Raw genomic sequence first — 25,649 nt, 5'->3', positions numbered from 1 at the left:
AATTCATACAAGTGAACATGTTTTAGAATAATGGGTAAGTTTGATTAAGGTTTGATTATGAAAATATGATAGGTTATTTAGAAAATTTTGGTTAAAACTATACTTAAAGTTAATAATAAAAATGGTTAATTTTTAGGCATAAAATAATTAAATCAAAGTTGTAAGGTTAAAAAGATAAGTAGTAAATTTAGTTTAAGGAAACGAAATTAAAAAATGACATTTTTACAAAACTGTAAATATAATATTCGTAGAATAAATAATAAAATAATATTTTGGTGCATATAAAGAAATTTAAGAAACTATATATATATATATATATATATATATATATATATATATATATATATATATATATATATATATATATATATATATATATATTAAGTTTAATATTTGGAAGAATTACAAAATCAGAAAAAGGTTTAGGAATTAAAAGTGATTTGAATTAGATAACCAAAGGATTAAGAATTCGAATTGAAAATTTGGAATAATTAATCAGAAGATTAAGATTAACAATTTTGAGCCTGTTACACCTAGAAAATGTAAAATGTTATATGTACTCTACTCCCTATGTTTTCATTTGTTCTTTTTATTCACTTTTATCGCGGTTTCCAATGCAAACTTAAAAACAAATTATTTTAATTATGAGTTTTTAAAAAGTCTATAAGGTTGATGTTTACTATATATTGAGACGAATCTATTAAGATCTCACATGAATATATTTTTTCATATAGATCAATAAGAACAAGATATGAAAACAGAGAGAATAATATATTAGCTCATCTTGTATGAGACCGTCTGAGACGACTTCCAAACAAAAAGTCTATAAGTTAAAAGTTTCTATTAATAAAAAATTAATTAACCCAAGTATGAGGTATGTCTCACCTTGAGTCCGTCTCATACAAGAATGAGTATATATATATATATATATATATATATATATATATATATATATATATATATATATATATATATATATATATATATATATATATATATATATATATATATATATATATATTTCATAATATTTTAATTCTTTACTCTATATACAATCGTTATCGGTCTAATACTTAAATATGAATTTCAAAAAGTATATGTATATGTAAACATGATTTATAAATAAATTTTTATTAGTAATCTAATTCATTTATTAGCATTATTGAGTACTCAATTGATTAATTTTGATAAAATTAAATACCTGGACTCCAATTTATCAAAGTCGAATATCTAATAAATTAACTTTTTAAGTTTTTTACTCAGAGGACACGGAAATAACACAACGCATACACTCAATGACTCAAAGATTAGACGCTTAAGTGGCATAGACTTAAGTGGTGGCCATGTAAATAAGACCAACGTAATGTGTGATTCGTGAATTGTGAAATTATATTACTCTATCCCTTTCTTAAAGTTATTTTCAACATTTGTATCATTTGTTTTTTTTCATTTAAATAATTATTTATTTTTATCATAAATTTTAACACAATTAATCATATTTATTATTTATTTTAATATTTTATTAATGCTTATGATATTCACATATTTTCAATTAACTTTATTTAATATTTTTATATTATTTATGATTCTATATGTTTCTCACTAATTTTATTTCAATATTTTTTAATAGTTGTGATCTTCAATTTTTAATACTTATGATCCTCGCTTTTTTCGTTAAATTTATTATTCAATAAAATAATACATTCAGCACCTAACATTTCATTTTTCTTAATTCCCATGAATATTCGTTGTAGGATCAACTTTAAGGAACAAATGGAATACTCCGTCCAAATCATTTTACGTTAGTTGTCATTTTAGTATGTCTTACTCATTTTGTATCATTTCTATTTTTATACAATTGTCCATTACTTTCTTTTAATCTCATTTATATATTTTAATTCTCCTTTAATTTCTTTTATACAATTTATTTTCTTACTCTATTAAAGACCAATATTCACTTTTATCTTAAGAATCAAAATTTTACTTCTTGCTTCTAGTTGGTCAGGACAGAGGGATTATATATTAATATCCCGTCCCCGGACTCCGTGTATAAAAGAGTAGTATTCACCAGACATTGTTTTCTTGTTCAATCTGTTCTACACCCGTGCCTCTCCATTTTGACCTTTCATATCTTCCTCCTTTTCTCCTCTCTTCCTTTTTAACTCTTTTAGAAAACATTCCTTTTCATCATTTTCTTCTTATACTTCAATCTTCATTTGCTTTTTGCTCATTATCCGCAATTATCAGTACTTACTCTGTCTGTAATGGAAGATCGCAAGGATAATGAGGTAATCTTTAACTCCTTTTTAATATAATTTTTCCTTTTTTATCTATATTTAGCTTGTCAAATTGTTGAATTTCAAGTTTTTTGTTGTTCTATTTACAATCCATTTGTGGAAATGGAATTACTAATCTAAGTTAATTGATTTACAGATTAAAAACAAGACAAGACGCGCAAATAGTGAAAACCTGAACGATTTTAGCTGTTTAGTATTCATGTGTTGTGTTTTCAACTTGTGCTGTTGTGCATCAATATCTGTTATACTTACATCTATTGTTTGAACAAATGATGAATCTGATTTTTCCATGATTTTTCATGCTGAGTTGGTTACAGTGAACTATCTAGGAAACTAATAAATTTGCTTAGCTGTGTTTTAGTGAGACTGTCCGAATAATTCGGTGTTTTACCAAAAAAATAATTAGGTATATTTGGTTGTTATTGTTGAGTTTGTATTGAAAAGTCCATACTGCTGATCTTGCTATTAGTTGTATCTGTTTACCTGTAATAATAATTGAAAATAAGAAAGACGCGTTCACAGAATCACAGTTTACGCTATTTTTTTTGTAAATAATCACTGGAATGAGTAGCATAATTATTTTATGAGGTGCTAGATTTTTTGTGGTTCTTATAACGTTATACAAATAATATATCCTTTCTTTAAACAAGGATAAAAGTTGGGTGTAGGCGTAGCTGACCCTCTGATCTTGCCTAGGTCAAATTTTGCTTATTGGAGAATGAATGTTGTATAGAAGTATGTATTTATGAATATTTTTTTCCTTCGTAATTGGTGGGTGAATTTGGTTTGATATTGTTGTATAGATAGAATGGGATGAAGCCATAAAACGGACAACTTGAAAACTTTGTCATAAATTATGCTTTGTGGATGTCTGGGTGTCTGAGATTTTAATATCTATAATACTACCCTTGTGTCACTATACGTCAAGGGTTATGTTTTAGTATTGTGAAGTCTTTTTGCCTTACTATTATGTAAAATTGTACACATCAAAGCAAGAAAATGATCAAAAGGCTCTAATGACCAACATTGGCTTGGATGTGTGAGGACATTCCAGCCATTTCCTTGTGCTTTGTGCATGTCACTTAACATTTAGGCATTAAAAATATTCTTTAATTACTATGGAAAGTGCCAAAGTGGTAACAAGTGAAATGGCATTGATAGTTGAGTCTTGTTACTTCTTTTCTTAGGAGTATTGTTTTGGCAAATGATAATGGCACTTTAGATTTTGATATTAGCGTCAAAAAGTCTTGGTAATGGAACTCTCAGAAGAAAATGTTGGTTTGAGTGCCAATATCAATTTTCTAAAGTTTTTACTACCATGGATACTTGTGTTCTGTTGGGACATGGTTTTTAAATTGCTCAAACTTCTTTTTATGCTTTTAAAGCTTCTCGAGGTTTTAAACATATAGGGTTCAAATTATTCTTGATACTAGTTCTTCATTGGAGGTATGCATAGTGTCTTAATCCTTACAAAGTTGTTTCCCTTGGGGCAGAAAAATGCATCATGGCTATCTGTTCCGCAGTTTGGAGACTGGGATCAGAAGGGAGCATTGCCGGATTACTCGCTTGATTTCTCAAAAATTAGAGAAATGAGGAAACAGAACAAAAGAGATCCATCAAGGGCTAGTCTAGGTAATGAAGAAGATTTCATCAATCCAACTGCTCCTGCTAACATCAAAACAGCCGAAGTTGAACCCCATTTCACTCAGAATCACACCCCAACTGTAAGATTTTGCTCTACTCGCTTTATTAGGTTGTTTATTGAGTCAGCTGTTCTTGTTTATATTATGTCCTAGAACAAAATATTGGGCATGTATGTTTCATTGTTTTTGGATTTTTTCGTTTGCACCAAATTTTCAATGTAGTGTCCAACTGATTTTTTGGTTTTTTTTTTTGACAATGGTTCCGCTCTCCTTTAATTTCATCCATAAACTTAATTTCTCTTCATCTTAACCACTCATTTTTATCATCTACTTATTTTTGTTTTGTTCTTCACCAACCCAAATTCCCTTTCCAGTAATTTTCACTTAAAAAGCAATGGATGCTAAATGAGAGGGACATAGGGAGTATTTGTTATTGTTTACACTTTACATGCTGTCCATTATCTCTAGTGTGGCCCTATTGCATGGTCATTGCCAGTTAAAAGGTCAATTCTATAATTAAAGAAACTAAGCCTGAAAACAACATTTATATGGTTGGATGTTTAACCCTACTGCCCACAACGTAAAAGTTTGTGGGACTTGGCCCATGAGTATGATACTTGGTGCAATAAAAAAAAGAACCTTTAGCAAAATCATTTGATGTAACGGTTCTCATTTTGCAATCTAAAGTGAGTCATGACATATATACTTGCATCTTTGACAATAATGCTTGAAGCTTCTTTGCTGTGTAAAATTCTCTTTGCTGATTACTGTGAATCGTAAAAGCTCTAATTTTTTTTGGATGATGCGTATATTATACACGGTGAATCGTTGGTTACTTGGTTTCGGGTATCTTCCAAAAATCAGTTACAGCTGATATGTGATGGTGAATTGTGCCTGTAAGGTTTTATGTTTAATTTAGTGGTGCCTAAATCTAACCATGCTTGGAGAAAGATTTTATTGAGAGCTAGTTATAAATTAATAAAGCCTGTGTCCTTGTCTGACTCAATGAACGTAGGATTGCACTATTTACATCATAAACATGTTACTTCATGTGTTTTATTTGGCTACTATCATTTCATATCATCTAATTAAAGTACAAATTGCTTTTATCAGGCAAGGTGAAGCCTTGAGATCATCAATCTAGCAATCTTATCCGTACTTTGAACCGTAATATAAAATTAACTCTGTTATCAGCGAAATACTACACGTACGCAACGTAACTGCTTTGTCATCATAAAAAAATGTTGAGTAAATGTTTATTTATGATTCATGTTTGGTATGGGCGGCGATGGTATCTGTCATTTACTTGATTAATTGATAAATAATGAATTGATGATGTATGACCATAAGAAATTTCCAAACCTAATGTTCTCATTTGTTGTGGCTGCTTTTCAATGACTACAGCCGAGAAAGAGCTTCCTCAGCTATTTCAACTGCTGTGTAAGAGCCTAAGTCTCACGAGACCAAAGTCGAGCTCTACAAGACTACTAGTCTACAACGACAATGTATTCTGTATGCACCAACATGTATCTAAATCTACTTACTATCCGGTCGCGCCCTGCTCTGATTTTCAAAAGGGCCTGATTTTGGTTGTAAGTAATATCAATTATGTACTTTGCTTTGGCCAATATTAATGTGTCTCTCAAGATCTCACATCAAGCAAGAAGTTAAATTTGCATTTTTATCCAAAATGTGTGACTTGACTCTTCTCATTTGTCTATACGTGTCTTGAATCTGTTTGATCGTCTTAATATAAGTTTTGTTAATATTAATGTTCTATAATTTAGTTATACATTGTTGGATAGATTGAATATTAAATTAATATATTGAATGTCAAATGAATTATTTATTCAGAAAAGGGTGTATTTTTTGTACATTTGATAAATAGAATTTGATTGTAGGAAATAAAATGTAGGTATTGAATATTGAGTACTACTCCCTCCGAACCAATTTAGTTGTCCCATTTGCTTGGGCATGATTATTAAGGATGGTGTGGGGTCCATTAAAAAAGTAAATATTGAAGAGTAGTTGGATAAGTAAAGTATAAGAGAATGGGACAACTAAAATAGAGTATTAAACAAATTATTAGTGGGGCCGAGCGGTAATGTGTACATCAATCACGGGTTGTCTTTAGCCATTTTAAGAACCTGATTATCTATCCTTGAACGTGTCGTCTAAAGTCTTGCATCAAAAATTCAAATGTAAATCTGAGAATAGTCCAAATGAATGAGAGGTTTGTAATCTCCCCTTCCACTTTAATGGCTGGTTCTCCTACCTTTTTCTAAAAAAAATACTTCTATGTCATATAAGCTGCATTTCAAGCTTAAATAACATTAGGAAGTCTTGCATAAAAATGTCAAACCATGAGATGATGTTATATAATCAGTTTATTAATTTCTTTTATTAATAATCATTTTAAATTATAATTGATCAGTTTAAAATTATAAGCTATTAATCTAATAGTACAAGTAATCATTTTAAGATTATAAATGAATAAATAATTATTTTTATATTATAAATTATCACTTTAAGATTGTAAGTGATCACTATAAAATTAAAAAATACTCATATTAAGATTAAAATAATCACTTTAAAACTATAAGATTTAATTTAAGGTTAAAATTAGTCACTTTCAAATTTTAAATAAACAATTTAAGTTTATTATTGATCAATTTTGAAACTGCAAGTGTATATTGAGTCAGCTCAATACAAATAATCTCATCATGCGACTATTTCATTTGAGAATTTGTAATCTTAAACACAAATTATTTATGAGACAATTTCATTGTGAAATGCATCTCATATTGCTAATAGTCCAATTAATACAAAATATAAGTATATATTAGCTACTTTAAGTTAAAGTCGTTTCATTGAAGACGATATATCATGAGAGTACTCCCATCTTACATAACTTGATACTATCTATGGATTGCATTGGCTCCAAAAGGGTTTATTTGGTGCATACAGGTTATTGTATATACAATAACCATTTTTGAAGAGCATATTCTGTACCTAGTCTATTATTATTATTATTATTATTATTATTATTATTATTATTATTATGAAGAGCCAAATTGACAACTGATCAAGATTCTTCCTTTAATATTCATCAGTGATTCATTATTACTGATATATTCCACTATTTCATCACTGCATCATTGGACTGCCAATATCTCACACTATTGGCAACCAATTATGGCTTTATTTGAGAATCAACGTTGACTAATTATGATATAACTTCGGATTCAATTCAATGATGATTTATTATCACAATTCATGGCGTTTAATTAGGACTATACAAGTGCAATTTGATACTAAAACCAGATCATACCATAAATTCCAATCCGGAATATATCAGGACGTTTGAATCGAATTGGACTGTAAAATAGTTTAGTCGGGTCTCATTTTTAAAATTTTTACAAAATTAATATTAATAAGAAAATAAAAGTGGGGAATTAGATAATATACAAAGAGATATTAGACAAATTAAGGTGTAAATGTTTATTGCATGAAATTGACAAAATTAATAAAAAAATAAAAGTGATGAATTGGTTCTCTTTAATCACCGTCTTTTGCCTGATTTTTCTCTTTATTACTCTTTCCTACAATTTCATTGTGTTGCTGAGAAGTTTGACTCCTTTATAATTCACAATGCTTGCGTATCGTCTTTATTTATATAAATTGGGATAAGTGTGTTACTCTTTCGTTCTTTTGGCATCCTATGTGTCCTTAGGATGACATTGAAAAAGGTTAGTCAACTATTGAATGCCTTCTAAATCTAGACACCTTCACACCTTGATAAGGATGTTATCAGACCGACTACCTTAGTTCTTTCCATATTTTTAGTGTTTTTCCTACCTCCTCCGTAGTTATCTCATTGCCTGAACCATATTCGCTTCAACTTTGAATGAGGGGAGTCTCACTTACCTCCTCTAGCCCCCCTAGTTTAATTTAGCAGTTGAGAGAAATCTTGACGCCACTTCAATTTGATGTCCCCCTCTCTTAGCAAAACTTGATTATCCTCATATTTGATGTACAAAATTGTTTCAATGTCTTATTGTCTCTTTTTTGACCTAATTTTTCAAACTTAAAATATACTTCTCTTCTTTTAAATCAAGCTTCTGATAAAAGTCTTCATATGCTCTCCTCTTACCTATGCTTCTTTCTTCGTAGCCCCTTGGCTTCCTCATTTATCTCTCTCCAATTCATGACATGAGCTCTTTATAATTTTTTATTCTTCGTCTTTTTTGCACCTCCTTATTTCATCACCATAACTCCTTATATACTTTTGTTTTTTCCGTTTACTCCCTTAGGATCTCTTTAACAACTTGTTGACTATTTTGACTTTACACCATAGTTTTCCCGCATTTAATTTTCATTATTGGATTGGCTCACATAACCCCTCGAACTGATCTTGAATGATAATATTGAGGTCACTTCACTTAAGCGCACCTCACGAAATCCTTGGCCTAATCACAAGAATTCGATGAAAAATAAATATGAAATATACAATTTCTATAATCTTGTTCTACAACTCACTGGTCTCTGGCTAGTGAAAACGATGCTATATTAGACTTCAAACAATATGTTTTAAATTCCAATATCACCAAGATTAAGAGTATGAGGTTTTGTGGTGAACAAATTACACTTTCAATGAAAACGATGTTTTTAAGAGAAAATAATGCAATAAAAATAACAAAAAGATTTAACGAGGTTCACCCAATTAAGGCAACGTCCTCCGGTGTAATATCTCACTTATATTATCATAAAGGAGTTTAAAGAACTATCAAATAGAAAATTACAATAGAGAAAAGATTAGACTTGTGTTTAGGCTTAGGGATTTTTGTAGATGTGTTTGATGAGCATATGAGACCTATTTATAGAGTTAATTACATTAATGAGTATGGCATACTTAATACAAGGGATTAACTCCATAATAAATAGCTCCAAAGAACACCAAGAGTTAAAAACCGAATCCAATGCTCAATCAAGGCAATGCTCATTACTTGGATGTCTCGTACAAGAATCTTCACCTAGTCTTCTCATTAACTATCGTTCACCATGCTCTATAACACCTAAGTTTAAGAGCCTTCTTCAATACCTCCATAACTAGGGCTGAACACGGTCCGGTCTGGTCCGGTTTGACAGAAAAATCAGACCAGACCAGAAATTCCAGTCTGGAAATTTTTCAGACCAGACCAGACCGGACCAGACCAGACCGTTCTAGAACGGTCTGGTCTGGTCTACAGTTTTTTTTTAAAATTTTTTTTTTATTTTTATTGAGTGAGATTCTTCATTCTTCGAATTTAAACAATTTAACATTCAACATATCAGAATTCCAATCAAACCCTAAAACTGATAAATTCCAATTAAATTCCAATCAAACAATTTAACATTACGAGATTCATTCAACATTCAACTGAAAATTAAGCAATCCATTCGTCCATAACCAATTTAAACAAAAGGTGAAGGAAGATTGGAGAATTTAAACAAAAACTGATAAATTTAAACATTCAAGTATACAACTGAAAGTTGAGATTCTTCATTTTTCGAATTTAAACAATTTAACATTCAACATATCAGAATTCCAATCAAACCCTAAAACTGATAAATTCCAATCAAACAATTTAACATTACGAGATTCATTCAACATTTAACTGAAAATTAAGCAATTACACATGTTTTTTTAAGAATGAAGATTCTACACTTACATTACGAGATTCTACACTTGATTCCGTGGTGACTACTGAGATTGGAGAATGAAGATTGGAGGAGGAGCGTCGAAGCCTCGAAGAAGCACAGAAGCACTGTCGACTGTCGATGGGTTGAAGGCTTGAAGCTCGAAGATTTGAAGCCTCGAAGGAGGGCCGGGGGCGAGGAATTAGAGAGGAGGCGAGGAAACAGAGAGAAGGCGAGGAAGAGAGGAGAATGTCACGACTCACGATTTTGGAAAAGGAGATGGAGGCAGCCAGCAGCAGGAGTTCACTCACGAGTAGTTGCCCACTTGCCCTAATCCCCTTAAATATGATTTTAATACGGTTTTCCGGTCCGGTTTGGTTTGAAAATTTTAAAACCGAGACCGGACCGTAAACCGTTTTAAAAAAAAACCGGACCAGATCATTTAGACCGTAGACCAGACCAAATATTTAAATTACGGTTTGGTTTACGGTTTAGACCAAATCATGTTCAGCCCTATCCATAACTTCTAGCATTGATCACTATCTTAAACACCACCATTAACACACAAATTAATCTGTCAACTTTACACATTAAGTGACTAACTTAAACACCCAAAAGATTCCACTTCTATGCACTCAAATTAATGCATAGTCTTGAATAGTGCACTCAAGTCACCAATAACTCTTACAGCTAGTTTTATGTTAAAATATATTTTCAAAAGAGCGATTTTCCAAGATGGATGTATAAGAAAAATTCATATGAATAATTATTGGAACTGATATATTAATTTATATAGTCGACTCTAATTTTTTGGGATTATGTCATTATTGCACATCTTTCCAGTTTCCTCCGGTCTGAAATTTGAAAATCAAACCACGAATTTTTGACCTTAAACTGAACCAAATAAGTAAATTGCAATTTAGTCTGATTTAATTTACCTTTTGAACCAAACTTTATGCAGTCTATCGTATAAAAGTACTCATTCATTCCACTAGTGTCTACTAGTAGTCCAAATTAGTTATTAGTAATAGATGATTGTGATCAATATATAATCTGAAGTAAGATTGTGTTTTTCATCATAATTTTTTATTACAAAAATCTGAAGGATTAAGAAGCAATGACTCAAGCAATCACTATGGTAGCTATCTCAAAGGGACAAAGTAGTAAAGATAGAGCAGTACGTTATTCTAACCTTCCATCCGCCCTCTACCAAAACTTTTATGCAACAAAGCAAGTCACAATACATCAAATCCCGGGACAACAGTGTACAAAAACTGTTAAAAGTTCGTATTCTAATCATCAAAGTACGTTATATACACATAAAAACAACGTTCATCACCATTACTATCCATGGAACAAATTTTCACTCACCCACTAGTGGGACCTTGACCTTTGTTTTGATATACTGCTTCGAGACACTCCTTTGCCCGATGAACCTTTGATTGCAGATAGAAACTCCCTTGCTTGCCGTTTCTCTCAAACAAAATATCATATTTCTGCACAAATCAATGCAAATCAAGAATTAAGAATTACAAACCGTAGGAAAAGGAAACCAAAAAATGAGGAGACTAGGGAAAACCTTTAAAATATCTTCCCATGCTGCAGTCTCGGGAACACCAAGAATCTGCCTTGCCTCTAGCTCTGTGATGGCTTTACTAGCTCTGCGTATCGTATTTTGCATTGCTTCTTGAGCAGCACCTGTTTTGGAGGCATCTGCAATACATACCACATTTTGAGAATTAGACCTGATTGAAGTGTACATTATACAGGTAAGCAAGACTCATCCTGTCTAATAAATAAATAAACCGAATGGAATGGAATGATAGAAAATAAATGGAGTGGAACAAAATGAGATTTGGCCAATGAATGGAATCCATCCCACTAATTTGACAAACTTGTTTTCGGTTCCTACTTTTGACCCAGTGACAACAACTCTCCTTTCAAGACATTCTCATTGTTCCCCTCGTTGTTCCCCTCCCAGTTCCCATCTCAATCATCCCCACTCTACCTTGTTCCGTTCAAATTGGGTATTATGGTTAAGGGAATAAACGTATTCACTAGTGCAATTGCCAAGCTAGCTAGAAAAGAACCAACCCTTTATTTCTATGACGGCTGCTAAGTCGTACTCCTAAGTTCTACCAAACATATGACCGACAAGACACAGTCATGGCCTTAAAGGTTACAGTATCCTCTAGTAATGGCTTTTAAACAAGGAAAGTGTGTATTCCTAAACTCAACGAGTGCAAAGATGAATCAAATAAATACCAATCAGTAATGACATTCTACAGTGTATTATGACCACCCACAAAGTTCAATTCTATTACCTGACAGAACTAAGATTGTGTAATCAGTTCAGAAAATCATTCCCAAGTTCAACTCATAGGTAAGGTTCAACAGGGGCCAATGAGCTAAAGATGATTCTAATGACGGTCAAGTTCACATATTAAATCTCTCAAAAGAAAAAAGAAAGCGTTAGCAATCCAGTGAGAGCTAGTATTGCTAGTACCTCTTATTCACCTTTTTCCACTATTCCAGGAGGACAAAACAATAATAGCATCATAGTGCAAAAACAAGGTCGCAAAGCATCGGCTGCATTGTGAAGATTTTTTGAAAAAACAAACCGATGTTTCCGTGTTTGGGTCGTATCAAAGGATATCTCATGCTTGTGGTTTGAATTGAAATGCGCAAGTTAAGATGGATACCCTAAATGAAAGAATTCAAAATGAAAACATAAGAACGGGTCTAAGAGTCGCAAATATTAAAGGCAAAATAAGAGAAAGCTAATTTACGTTAGTTTGGTCATACGAAAATAAGAATGAAAAATGTCCAAGTCGGGAAAGTGGAAGGTAGAAATGAGTTTAGAAGGTAAAGAGTAGGCCGTTGTAAGACAAACGTGACGAATGACATGAAGAATTGGAATTTACAAGTGCCTATGACAATACAAAAACAAACAGATTGAAGTTCCATTCTTTCCTCCCCCTCTTTCTTATCATTGAACAAATCAACAAACCATAAAGAATAACCATAAAGCTTGAATAAATTCCATCCCTTCAATTGCCACAACAGAAAATCATAATTACCATGGACTTAATGATTTTGTAGCAAGAAACATGACCATATCCTTAACAACAGTGAACCAACACAATTTACAAACCGCCAGTTTCGTCCCTGCAATACAGAACTTATATATCTTCATTACCTAATCCTCTTAACAGCTGCGACTAAATTGCGGCACAACTCAGTAATCATGCATTTAGTTTACACCCCATTGAAATAAAAGGTCTCCAATTAATTTAATCGCTAAACAATTAGGTTAAACAGATGGAATGAATAAATTTGAAAATTCAAATAATCAGAACAATTAAATTAATCGATAAAAAAAAAAGGTGTAAAGAACATACTGGCAAGAGCTTGACGATAAGCTTGAGCAAAAGCCCTAATTAACATCCCAGACCCCACCACTAAAAGTTGGGCAACTATTCTTGCAGCCTGCAAATCAATGAATCAAATCAAACATATCAGAAATCAGAAAATTTTTAAAAGCAGTAACAACAACATTATAAAACAGATTTCATCAATTTTGAGAAACAATAAAAGGGACAAAAAAACCAACCATTGGAAGCTTATAAATGAAACTCTAAAAAGATTTAAGCTAGTATGTGCTTCTCCCCCTCTTTAATGGCGAAAACGAAAGGAACGTTTTTTTGCTTTGAAAGATGGAAAAAACTCAGAAATTTGAGAAATGGCAGAGACGAAGAATGGAGCAATGGAAACTTCTCGATACTCTTCAAACAAATACAGAAATACTGCGTGAGGTTACTTTTTAGAGAAGAAAGGACGACAATAACCCAAAATGAGCTTTCACTTTTCCCAAATTTGGGTTACTCATTTTATGTTTACCCAATCTGGCTGGCCTTAAAGTCGGATTATATAGCCCATAGATATACACCAACATTAAAAACAACTTTTTATTTTGAAAAAAAAATGCTGACTTCTAAATTAATTAACAACCGGTCTTGTCAGAGATTATCTTATTGTGAGACTGTTTTAATATAAGATTAATAGGTTAATAGGTCTAATTATATACTTTTTTTTTATAATATGCTAATAGTAATTGATCAATTTAAAATCATAATTGATATATTTAATGTCAAAATTGATTTAATTTAAAATTATAACCGATCACTTAAGATTATAATTGATCCCTTTAACGTTGTAATGAACTCGTTTAAGATTATAAGTTATAATAATAATAATTGATCACTATACAGGTGATGAGTGATGACTTAGAATTTGGCATTATAAGCTTTAAATTAATCACTTTAAGATTGTAATTGATAATTTCAAATTTGTTCCTTATCAATTTAAAATTGCTCACTTTAATGTTGTAATTGAGCAATTTTTTTAGTTATTAGTAACATTACTCAATTAGTGACATCATTCAATTTATTTCTAGATCTTCCCCAGCCCACTCTTTTTTCAGGAAAAAAAAAATCAGAGAGATTGATGAGATTGATGAGAGCATAGGAAAGTAAAGTTGTCATTTTTATAACTTGAATGTCAGTGAAAAATGGAGATGAGGAGCCAAATGAGGGGACGAGAAAAATATGAATTAGAGTTTGAATTAGGTTGTAAATAATTTGAGAAAATAAAAGGTAATTTTAAATGATATTATAATAAAGTAATTTATATTAACTATAATACCTGCACTTTTTGATTTTATATAATAAACTATAAACTATAATAAATTGTTAAAATTCATAGCTATAATTTATAAATAAGTTAAACTTGTTTTTTATAATAAACTAGTATAAAACCCTTGCAATGCACAGATTTTTTAGTGTAAATATCTATGGAAAAATTAGATTTTCAAAATAACGGAAAAATATATATTAACCTCATAAGTTTAATTTTTTTATTTAAAATGTAATATATATAATTGAATGAATCCAAACTTAAGTACATCCTCTTCTTTTTAGGAAAAAGTGATAGTGTATGTTCGTTTACCTTATTAATAATCTCGTTTGTTGGTGCTATTGCCCCCTCTTTAATGTACGTACTATTTTTTTTATTTTTTCTACTATTAAAATAAAAATCAATAAATTAAAGGTACAGTTAAAACTGAATTACTCATGCAAAAGATTATTTTGTTAACATGATTACAATTGAAGTGTATAGAAATAGTGTTGAACTTAATTCAAAAGATTCTATGCAAATAATATTGTGATTTATTTTATTTAGTTGGAGTATATTATTAAATATATAAAACTGTAAATTTGTTTAGTGATTTGTTTCATCTAGGTAAATATAAATTTTCTTTAAATGCAATTTTGTCTCAGCCAATAAATAATTGTTACCCAATAAATATAAATTTCTCAAGTTCAAGATTATTTAGTATATCAATTAGAAAAACAATCTCTGTAAATTTGTCTTAGCCAATAAATAATTATTACCCAATAAATACAATTTTACCTCAACCAATAATTAGGAACAAATATGACAACTATCTATTAAAACTGAAAATTAATTATACTACAAAATTAAATTTTGTTTAAGATAATCAAAGCTTTTGTGTTTTGAAATGCTAATAATATTATTCTAAAAGACTTTATGCAAATTATATTGTAATTTATTTTATTTATAATTATTTTGAAGCTTCCATGCAAATTATTTTGTGATTTGTTATGTTATTTAGTATATTATAAAATGGTTTAAATTAATGCAAGTGCTTACCAATTATCAATTAATTTATGCAAATTTGTCTCATCTAGTAAATATTAATCAACAAAACAATCAAGGCAAATTTGTCTCAACCACTAAAAAAAAAAAATACAAATGACAATAAAATTTTAAAAGTGCAAGTTTTTTTATTGCAAAAATCATAGTTAAATATCCTTCAATCTGTGAGAAACTATATTAGATAATAAATTATGAAAGTGTAAAATCTCTACTAATAAATTCAGTCAATAAAAAAATTACATATAGCGACATTATGTTAAACTACCGTTTATTAATTTATATCAAAATTATTAGTGTGTATGATAATTAATGATATAAAAACAAAAGCATAATTAACTCAAACACATCCCAGTCGCCAGCCAGTACACTATCATCCGCTTATAATCGCAATGGAATTTTCAATTAATGTCTTCAACTTGTCTGCCCTGAAAATACTCCACACAAAACGTACTAACACATATACATTTGAAAAGTACCCCATATTCCATAAACAACAAGTCAACAACCCTACAGTCCCAATAAATTAGTATATTTATTTTTGAACCAATCAAAAAATTATGTATAGTGCATTAAAGTAGTAGGTAAAATTTTATTTAATATGACAAATTTATTGAGACAAATTAAAATGAAAAAAAGACAAATTCATTAGAATAGAGGAATATTAGTTCCCACAAAAATATCACACGAAATTTACACTTCTTTTCCTTTAAACTCGTTCTACTAATCTTTTACCATTTTTGTATTTCTTACCATTTTTTCGTCTTATTTACGTATTTTTTACACAAATTCTTGTATGAGAGATCACATGTCTCATTATTCTAATACTTGGTTAAATAGCCCAATAATAAAAACTTTTAACTTATGGGCCTTTTATTTTAAAGTCGTTTCATCATGTGACGGTCTCAAGACGAACTATTTTTTTTAAACTTTTCCATAAAATACATACATAGTTATATTATCCCATATTTATCTTGACTAGCTATTGTCCATTACTGCCTACCTACTGCCTCTATCATACTCATTTAGCAACTGTCATTTTGATCTGTTTTACTTATTTTACGTTTTTTATTGAACAATGATTCACTATTTAATTTAATTTTCATCCATGTATTTTAATGGGTTTTTAATCTCTTCTACACAATTTATTTTCTCTTTATTTATTACCAATTTTTTATTCCATTGTTCCAATTTCCAACATAAACCGACTAAACTATTTCATTATTCCAATTTCATCCCTCCACCAACTCCTTAATTTTTTTTGTTCTTGACTTTCTTCCGCACCAACCCTTCCATTGTCTCTTGTAAACTCTCAAATTTTTCTTCCCTTGCTATTATTTTGCTGAATTATTTTATAGCAAAGATAAAAATCACTGGGCGTACTTTGTTTACTTTATTGATTTTAATGCAGGGTAATTGTTGTTTAGAGGTGGGTAGTAATTGTTAAAAATTAAATTGTAATTGGGAATCTCGTTTTTTTGGATTGATAAACTAGAATTGGGGTTGTTGGAATTTGTAATACCTTAGCTATGGAGGCACAGATTCTTCAGAGCATTGGAACTTTTCAGTGGGTAGATTCAGAAAAATTGTTGAGGAAACCGAGTGGATTTATCCAGGTTTCTCAAAGAATTAAGGAAAATAATGGGGTTCGAATGTTCGTGACGGTTCAGTCAAATAGAAGAACTTCAACTCATCTTAAACCAATTTTGAAGGTCTCGAGTTCTTTGAATAATTCTGCAGGTGAATCTGTTTACTAACTGTTTGATGAAATTATCTGGATTTTATGGTTTATTAAGTTGAATTCATTCCATCTTTTAAGTTTTATGATTTGTATATGTTATTGGTGTTTTGTATATGTTATTGGTGTTTTGTTAAATCTGACAAATTTGTACTTAGATTCTTTTTCACAACACTTCGGTCTTTACGCTATTCACAGATTTTACATTGCCTTCTTTGGTGAATTATCGTTAAAACTTTATATATACTCAATTAAGTGAACTACAAATATTATTTTTGTCAATTCACATTTTACAAAAATAATACTCCCTCCTATTCACCTTAGGTGAGATAATATTTATTTATCACTCTTAAATTGCATTTTATTATTAATCTATAAGTTAAAACATAGTTATGTGGGATCTTATTTGATTCGTTTTGATGTAAAGATTATTAATATCAACTTTTTATAATTTTTAATTATACGTAACTCGATATATTAAGAGTTGAATAAGTGCATTGGATAAAGTAACGGGACACATAAGAAGTTAAGATGAATAGGAGGGAGTTTACGGTCTTTTTATTAGATTGTATATTAGATTGTATGATGTGATTCATGATTCAAGTAGATTTATTTACCTGGAGCAAAAGTTTCTTTGTCTCTTTATAGTCTTGCCGTAAACGATCACCAAAAGGCTGCAGTTCCTCGGAAACAAGTAGCTTATCGTACAAAGCAGCAATACCAGTATCTCTTTTAGCGAACACCATTTCAACTAATCAATTGTCACCCTAAGGAAGGGCCACTGCTTGTACATTTTCTCAAGCATGGACAGATTTTTGATGTCCTCTTGAATGGCGTGCTTGAATGCAGCTCCAAATCCAAGCTACACTGGGAGGTGAAGCCTTGTTTGAGTCCAAGCAAAAATCCACGGAATGGCACGAAGTGATTCAATGCCACCACTTGACTTTCTTTTTTAAGGACGACTTCCAATGTTCATACTGCCCAATGCTGTCTCTTGTGTGTCCTGTATTTAGAAAGTTGTGTTGAACATTATATATTCTAAGTAGTAAAAATTTGAAGGATGGAAAATATAAAAATAGGTAGAAATGGCATGGTTGAAAACTAACCAGGCGGAAATACTCTACAAAATGAGGTTCCTTGACTTGAAGACAATGGAGCGGTATTTCTCAGTGGCTATAACTGCCAACTCATCCGAAAGGGCTCGCCGTTCAGGTTTAGGGGAAATAGGAGGATGCATACCATGTTCAAGTGTGGCAGCAGTGAAACGCTGAAGAGTTCTAAAGCCCAAGTGCTCCTTCCCAAGGGATTGTTCGATAACTTCACCTCGCACTATAACACGAAGTGACTCGTGAATTGTGTCTGGTGACTCGTAAATTGTTCGATAACTTCGTGTTACAGTGCTAGGTGAAGTTATCGAACAATCATTTGGGGAGGAGCACTTGTGCTTTAGAACTCTTCAGCATTTCACTGCTGTCACACTTGAACAGTGTGCATCCTCCTATTTCCCCTAAACCTGAATGGCGTGCCCTTTCGGATGAGTTGGCAGTTATAGCCACTGAGAAATACCGCTCCATTGTCTTCAAGTCAAGGAACCTCCTATTGTAGAGTATTTCCGCCTGGTTAGTTTTCAACCATGCCATTTCTACCTATTTTTATATTATCCATCCTTTAAATTTTTTACACTTAGAATATTTCAACACCTTTCTAAATACAGGACACACAAGAGACAACATTGGGCAGTATGAACATTGGAAGTCGTCCTTCAAAAAGAAAGTCAAGTGGTGGCATTGAATCACTTCGTGCCATTTCGTGGATTTTTGCTTGGACTCAAACAAGGTTTCACCTCCCAGTGTAGCTTGGATTCGGATCTGCATTCAAGCACGCCATTAGAGGACATAAAAAATCTGTCCATGCTTGAGAAAATGTACAAGCAGTGGCCCTTCCTTAGGGTGACAATTGATTAGTTGAAATGGTGTTCGCTAAAAGAGATACTGGTATTGCTGCTTTGTACGATAAGCTACTTGTTTCCAAGGAACTGCAGCCTTTTGGTGATCGTTTACGGCAAGACTATAAAGAGACAAAGAAACTTCTGCTCCAGGTAAATAAATCTACTTGAATCATGAATCTTATCATACAATCTAATAAAAAGACTGTAAAATTCCACATCACATACTCATAGTGATTTGCCATATGAAAGAATTTTTAGCAAAGTTAACAATCGATTTTTAAAGATAATATACTATTGTTTTATGATGTGAATTATTTTCGTCAAATTTGACATGCATATTTTGAGATGTGCTGCAAGCCTGCAAGTATTTAAAAAACAGAGGAAGTAATGCTTTGGTGGCTAGTTAGAACGATTGATGTTTTATGATGGAACATTGTTTATCCTTGGTTCTATTAGGATTGCATTTGGAAGTAAAACCTTATGTTATTTCAGGATTAAGAGTGAGTAGTGAGCTAGAATCATAGGTTAGCTTACTAGTTAAGTGCTTTCCTTGTTAGCCTTGAGATTGGGGTTCAATTCTTATCACCTATCGAAATGATAAATTCCCTCCCCTTGGTCGCAAGGATTCTCTAGTCTACCTTATGTAGATGTTGTATATTTACAACAGTTAGGAGAATAATAAGCGCCAAATAAAAACTTGATTTTACAAATATGAATAAACTTATTATAATGACCAAAAATGATAATAATACTTATAAAATTGCAACTCATGACAACAATACTTAATCTTATGAAACTAATACTAATCCGAAGATAACTTAGACTCTTAAGTCTTTTGAAACTTAATACTAAACCAAGGCACATCTAGATACTTCCCTTACAGCGTTATTTTGCCCATAGTGGTGCTTGGGTTAAACATCGATAATACGCTATAGAGTCAATGGTTTGCATTACAATATAACACAATATATAGTAGCAATGTGAAGGAACGCGCTTGTTTTATGAGCAGTATTTTCAGAATTATAATAAATTGTCATAAACATGAATATATAAATATAAATTCTGAAAAATGTGTACAAAAGAGGTGCAGTGAAGTATCACATCCCTTCATTTACATCTCTTGAAGTAACACAATGAAATAATGCAATGAAGTATCACCTCCCTTCATTACATCTCATCAAAGCAACACATTAAAACAATGCAATATTTTGCATAACTATTCCTAACTTGAAATATTTGGCTTACAATACTCTAAATATCCAACAATAAATTAATAAAAGAGTGAGTAGTGATCTTAGAATCAAATTTGAGAACCCCAAGTTAGATAATCGAATGGGAATAAAATTTGTTTATTGAGTTTGAAGAAAGAACATGAATCATTTATTAGGAAAGTGTTTTGAAGAAAGAAATACAATCCACTAAAGATTTATGCATGTTCATCTGTGAAGGAACTTTCAGAGAACTGAGACTGCTTCGACTTTACAACTCTGCAAGGTTGATTGAATTTTGCTCTTTTTTTACAGTATTGAGCTTATAGAAGCCATTGTTAAATGATTTGAATCATTCTTGCAAGAATGACTATGCTTAGGATTGTCAGAAGTTGTAATATTTTAGAAATAGAAATTTGGATAGTTATGGATCATGAGCATACTAATTGAATGTACCCGAAATTTTGTGCTTGTTGAAAACTAGGATCTTTGACAATAGTAATTTAAGGTTTTCATGAATCTGAAATCATAATATAATAACTTCTTTAAATGTCAACAACTTTTATCAATGTATCTGAGATCCTTGCTTAGTTTTAGAAAGCACGCCTCGCTTTGCGCCTTGTGCACCTCGAGCTCAGGTGCGGCTCAAAAAGCCTCGGCTAGGCGAGGCAAGGCCCACTACAGGAGGCGTGTGCCTTGGTGCCTCAATGCGCTTCACGCCTTGTGCGCTTCCTTGTTGGATTGGGTAATAAACTTATGCTTGTTTGTTCGAAAAAGAAGTTAAACTCAAAACTCAATTTACTTGAATATGAAGTTTGAAAAACCGTTGCTTTAAGAAAAACAAAAAACACGCGAAGAAAATAACCTTAAGAATTCTTCGCTTTCTCATTATCATAGTTTTGTGCTAAAGTGGTGTTTCTGTTTACCGCAAGAATAATAAATGTTTTCAACCTTGTTGATACTAAAAAATGAATATCATGTTGTTTGAAGTATTATATATGTTTTAAAATTGATTTTTAAGCTTTTAGAGAAAAAATGTGCCTAGCATACAAAAAGCTCGTGCCTTCGCCCTGCATTTTGCGCCTAGGCTCTAAGGGTTTTTAGCGCCTCGGTGTGCTTTGCGCTTTTCAAAACTAAGGATCCCTGTGTTTGTATAGAAAAGCTAGAGGATTCATAGCTATTGTTAACATGCTTTGTTTTAGGGGTTCCTACAGTCGAATTTAGGTTTTCTTTTTTAAGATTTTTAAAGTCCATAAGTTGAAACTACATGCATTGAAGTCCGAATTTTCAAGCATTAGATAATAGGTTTGTGACTCCTAATAACCTTATTACAAGCTGACTTCTACGAACACGTATAGGACTATTGTCTACACTCTACTAGTGTTGGATGCGCGCAAATCACTAAATCTGGAAAAAGTATGACACATAGATTTGCTTTGGTAAGTGCACTGGATTCAACATCATAAAAGTATGAAAGGAAACAACTAGAAGATTAATTGTCTATATATTTATGTGCATTGGTTGCAGTAACTGATTTTTAAAAGGACAACAATGTAAGTTTCAGAGAAAAAAATCTTACATGCTATAATTGTTAGTTCTGTCATTTCATTATTTATTTGTACGTTGATTTTGATGGGCCATAGGTCAATAGTTCTTTGGTTTCAGATTATATAAAAGGTCTCATTAAATCATATTCAATTCTTATTCGTGTGAAGTTGTTGTCTTGCTGATGATGTTTTGTAGAAACAACTCTTTGTTATGATTAACAAGGGTAAAGTTGCGTACATCCGACCTCCAAACCTCACCTTGTTAGGAGCCACTTAATGACATTGGAGACATTGGACTAATAAAGTGTTGTGTCATTTATTTTTTATACTGGTTATGAAACTTTCTTTTCCTATTAATGAGGAAGGATCAAGAAGACTTTGTGGGAGAGGTTGAAAAAATTTCTCACAAAAAGTTAATTGCCAGTGGTATTGTAACTGCAGTGCTTACACATTAGTCATTTATTTTATTCCCGGATGATTATCTAATCATGAGTCATGGATTCATGTCTTCTCTTCTCTTTTCTTTTCCTTTTTTTTGTTTGGCTGTTATCTAACTTGAATTTGTGTTCCTATTAAGATTCCATGCTAGTATCTGGTGGCTGTCCTGCTTCTCTGGACGAGTCCTTGATTCTGAAGGTAAGTGTATTAGTTTTCTAATGATAAAATTACTCTGCTGCTAAGTTCTTTATCTTAGCATGGAAGTGTTTTGAACTTTCTGTAAATTCATAGTTTGAATAATTTGGTTCAGTTAACTGTTTCATCTTACACGATAAAATGTCATCTTAGTGAAATTTAATCATGATTGCAGCACAAAGCAGCTGAGATAGAGCAATATCTTAATGGACGTTGCATTTACCTTGTTGGTTAGTTCCTAACTGGCATCCATCTTAAACTTGTGCAATCATTTTCTCCGGAATAATTTATGAAATTTATTTGCAGGTATGATGGGCTCTGGGAAAACAACTGTTGGCAGGGTTTTGTCAGATGCACTTAATTATTCATTTTGTGATAGGTAACTTTTCAGTTAATGTATGGCCTTTAATATAATTTAGGGTAAATAGACAATAATAAACCAACATTTGCTTGATCCGTTGAAAATAAACCCACCTATTATTTATTTTTACATAAACCCATTAATTAGGTATATTTGCTAAATATAAACCCACCTATTGTTTTCAAAGCCTAAATAATAGTTGAGTTTATTTTCACCAATTATACCGAATATGTGAGTTTATTTAAAAATAAACAATAGTTGGGTTTATTTTCAGCGGATTGAGCAAATGTTGGTTTATTTTTAACAATTTCCCCCTATACTTTATTATAGCTGAAAGTTGATAGTAAAGGCTTCAGATTTGTTTCTCTTTGTTGTCATGAATTAGGAGCTAAGTTATATAGACTCAAATGAAACTTTAGTAGCATAATACAGTTTATTTAAAGAATTGGGATTTTTTTTTTTTGCTGTGATTTTATTGTTGTTTGCATTATGTTTCTCTATGTTTTAGTGACTTATTGGTGGAGCAGAATATGGGGGGAATGTCTGTTGCAGAAATTTTTAACCAATGTGGAGAAGGCTTATTTCGTGACAAAGAGGTGAGTTAAAGTTATCCACCACCCCACCCCCTTCGGGGATTGAGTAGAAGTTGTCATATCTTCTGTGCTCAATGCTTTCATACTCTTTTAGTACATTTTTTTCTTATGGTGATATGTTGAACTAGTCAATCTTGTAACCTTAATGTATCTGCACATGACACATGCAATAGAAATATATAGTTGGCCTATTAATCCAAAAATGAGATTCTAATCGTGTTTGCATGCCATAAAAGTTTTACTGGTTCTTTCTTAGGAAAAATGTTAAAAAGAGGAATATTTAGCTATATGTGGAGATTTAAATGTCATTTTCCCCGTGATATTCTTCTTTCCTCTACTGTCTTCCGGAGATGGTTATCCTATAATGTTTTGGGAATTTTTTTGGGCTTACATAAATTTTTCTAAGGAAGGAAAGGAGTGGTTCAGATTGATGCAAAGTCTCAAAAGTATGGTCTTGAAAATTCTAATGCAAGCTTCTCCTGAGTCACAAAAGTCACAAAATTCATTAAAAATTCTCAGTTGTTAGACTTAAAACCATTCTGATTTTACTTGTTTATTGCAGAGTGATGCATTAAAGGAGTTATCTATGAGGAATCGGTCGGTTATTTCCACGGGTGGAGGGGCCGTAATACGGCCCATAAATTGGTATATACCTTACATAATTGCATGTTGTGTAACTCTAATTGAAGGTATCTTTTCAATTCAATATGCTTGTTTTTGTTTAACTCTGAACTCTGTCGGTCTAATCAACCAGGAAACACATGCGAAAAGGTGTTAGTGTTTGGTTAGATGTACCGTTAGATTGCTTAGCACGGAGAATTTCTGCAGTCGGAACCAACAGTCGTCCTCTGTTGCATGGTGACTCTGGGAATGCTTACTCTAAGGTTTGCTGCATGCTCACTCTTGTTAATTCTACATCCAAATTAAGTAAAAAGCTTGTAAAGCTATCACTGTATCACTGCAGGCTTTGACACGCTTATCGACACTTTTAGAGAAGAGGGGCGAAGCATATGCGAATGCTAATGCTCGAGTTTCTTTGGAATGTATGACCTTAGTAAACCGTCTATCTTCTTTAGATTTTCTTACAAGTTTTCTCCGTTGATTATGTTGTACTCTAGATATCAATGCATTAAATCAGCTCCTTGTGTATGTCTTTCGTACTATATTAGCGAAAATATACACATTTGTATTTTAGTTTTCCCTCAGGGCCCCTAAAATGTCTGAAACGGCTAATTTTTTTATACCGGTTATTTTGTGCAGATATTGCAATGAAACTAGGGGATGTAAATGTAGATAATCTTACTCCAGGTGTAATTGCATTAGAGGTACGTTTTTATCTCGCCTCTTTTTTTATCATGGCCGAAAGTATATCAGAGGAAAAAAAAATAAAGGGCCTTCACATATTTGAAATCGGTCTGTTGATATATTATCTTGTTCCTGGTGGTGCTTAAATTCAAAGATATGGATAATTTTTTCACTTCATCAGTTCATCTGCTCACATAATTTTGCAGGCACTTGAACAAATCGAGAGTTTTCTTAAGGACGATGATTATGCTGTATAAAAAACCACTTCAATTATCCTGCTGTACATGTTATTTCTGCATTCTATATTCTGTTCATCGTGTTAAAGCAGGTGCACACACTTCATAAGCCAAAAGGAAACCATCCTAAAACCATATGGTAATGGGTGGAAGGGCTCTAATGACACACCATCTATAATCCATCGATGTGGGACAAACTGTTCCAACACCGTCAGTATAGCATCAATGTAATAGTATATGTTATTCAGTAGGATGACATACATATAGTTTTTGTGTTCATTTCCGAATACTTTGTTAGAGAAATAAGTTTGAAATTTTGATTTTTTTGGTTGATGTTATCGTACTCTCCCCTTGTGATGCCATAATTAATATTGGTTTGTTAATTATCAATCTTATTGGTAGCTAAATGTTGAATAAGAATGACCTTGTTTTTGATTTGGTCATTGAGGAAGAAAGAAAAGTGAGTTCTGTGCGTTTGGAAATGCTGCTGATGGAAGAGAATATTGATGCTGCTTCATCTTCTTTATACTTGTTACTTACCGTTGTCTTCATACGAAGCTTTCATGTTGGATATAGTGGTGGCCGCTGACCGTGTTACTTTAAAGTCCGGGTAGCAAGTCTCGAGCTAAAACGAGATATGGTGCCTTTTACAAACACGAGTCTTGACATGCTAATTGAAAATTTTGAAAATGTGATGCCCTTGCGTTGCGTATACCAACATGCGG

The 25,649-nt window shown here is 31.8% G+C and overlaps 3 protein-coding genes across 3 annotated transcripts; 2 read left to right on the top strand and 1 right to left on the bottom strand.

Moving 5' to 3' along the window:
* The first annotated feature begins 2,005 nt into the window (after positions 1-2,005).
* On the top strand, positions 2,006-5,730 carry LOC130809262 (uncharacterized). Its single transcript, XM_057674964.1, has 3 exons — positions 2,006-2,288; positions 3,791-4,021; positions 5,345-5,730. Exons 1-3 carry the CDS (start codon positions 2,265-2,267, stop codon positions 5,390-5,392), a joined length of 303 nt encoding a protein of 100 aa, XP_057530947.1. The 5' UTR covers positions 2,006-2,264; the 3' UTR covers positions 5,393-5,730.
* Positions 5,731-10,668: 4,938 nt separating this feature from the next.
* Positions 10,669-13,525, bottom strand: LOC130808848 (mitochondrial import inner membrane translocase subunit PAM16 like 2-like). The gene is made up of 4 exons (XM_057674365.1): positions 13,233-13,525; positions 13,021-13,108; positions 11,199-11,332; positions 10,669-11,115 (listed from the first exon to the last, which is right to left on the bottom strand). The coding sequence occupies exons 1-4, from the start codon at positions 13,233-13,235 to the stop codon at positions 10,987-10,989; spliced, it is 354 nt and encodes a 117-aa protein (XP_057530348.1). The 5' UTR covers positions 13,236-13,525; the 3' UTR covers positions 10,669-10,986.
* A 3,038-nt stretch (positions 13,526-16,563) lies between these two features.
* On the top strand, positions 16,564-25,307 carry LOC130807933 (shikimate kinase, chloroplastic). The gene is made up of 10 exons (XM_057673339.1): positions 16,564-17,095; positions 22,374-22,432; positions 22,605-22,659; positions 22,736-22,808; positions 23,299-23,386; positions 23,946-24,028; positions 24,138-24,267; positions 24,348-24,426; positions 24,644-24,708; positions 24,895-25,307. The coding sequence occupies exons 1-10, from the start codon at positions 16,885-16,887 to the stop codon at positions 24,943-24,945; spliced, it is 894 nt and encodes a 297-aa protein (XP_057529322.1). The 5' UTR covers positions 16,564-16,884; the 3' UTR covers positions 24,946-25,307.
* The last annotated feature ends 342 nt before the right edge of the window (positions 25,308-25,649 follow it).

This window comes from Amaranthus tricolor, chromosome 3 (assembly GCF_026212465.1).
Source record: "Amaranthus tricolor cultivar Red isolate AtriRed21 chromosome 3, ASM2621246v1, whole genome shotgun sequence".
Classification (NCBI taxonomy): domain Eukaryota; kingdom Viridiplantae; phylum Streptophyta; class Magnoliopsida; order Caryophyllales; family Amaranthaceae; genus Amaranthus; species Amaranthus tricolor.
Note: the sequence above shows the minus strand (reverse complement) of the source record. Positions and strands in the feature narration are given on the sequence as shown.

What these genes read in the sequence shown, in the direction of transcription:
- LOC130809262 (XM_057674964.1), top strand. Translation starts at nt 2,265, where the DNA reads ATGGAAGATCGCAAGGATAATGAG. An exon ending in AAGATCGCAAGGATAATGAG is followed by an intron (nt 2,289 to 3,790) that starts GTAATCTTTAAC and finishes CCCTTGGGGCAG; the next exon opens with AAAAATGCATCATGGCTATC. An exon ending in CTCAGAATCACACCCCAACT is followed by an intron (nt 4,022 to 5,344) that starts GTAAGATTTTGC and finishes CAATGACTACAG; the next exon opens with CCGAGAAAGAGCTTCCTCAG.
- LOC130808848 (XM_057674365.1), bottom strand. An exon ending in TTATCGTCAAGCTCTTGCCA is followed by an intron (nt 11,333 to 13,020) that starts GTATGTTCTTTA and finishes TATGTATTGCAG; the next exon opens with ATGCCTCCAAAACAGGTGCT. An exon ending in CATGGGAAGATATTTTAAAG is followed by an intron (nt 11,116 to 11,198) that starts GTTTTCCCTAGT and finishes TGATTTGTGCAG; the next exon opens with AAATATGATATTTTGTTTGA.
- LOC130807933 (XM_057673339.1), top strand. Translation starts at nt 16,885, where the DNA reads ATGGAGGCACAGATTCTTCAGAGCATTGGAACTTTTCAGTGGGTAGAT. An exon ending in ACGTTGCATTTACCTTGTTG is followed by an intron (nt 22,660 to 22,735) that starts GTTAGTTCCTAA and finishes ATTTATTTGCAG; the next exon opens with GTATGATGGGCTCTGGGAAA. An exon ending in AATTATTCATTTTGTGATAG is followed by an intron (nt 22,809 to 23,298) that starts GTAACTTTTCAG and finishes TCTATGTTTTAG; the next exon opens with TGACTTATTGGTGGAGCAGA.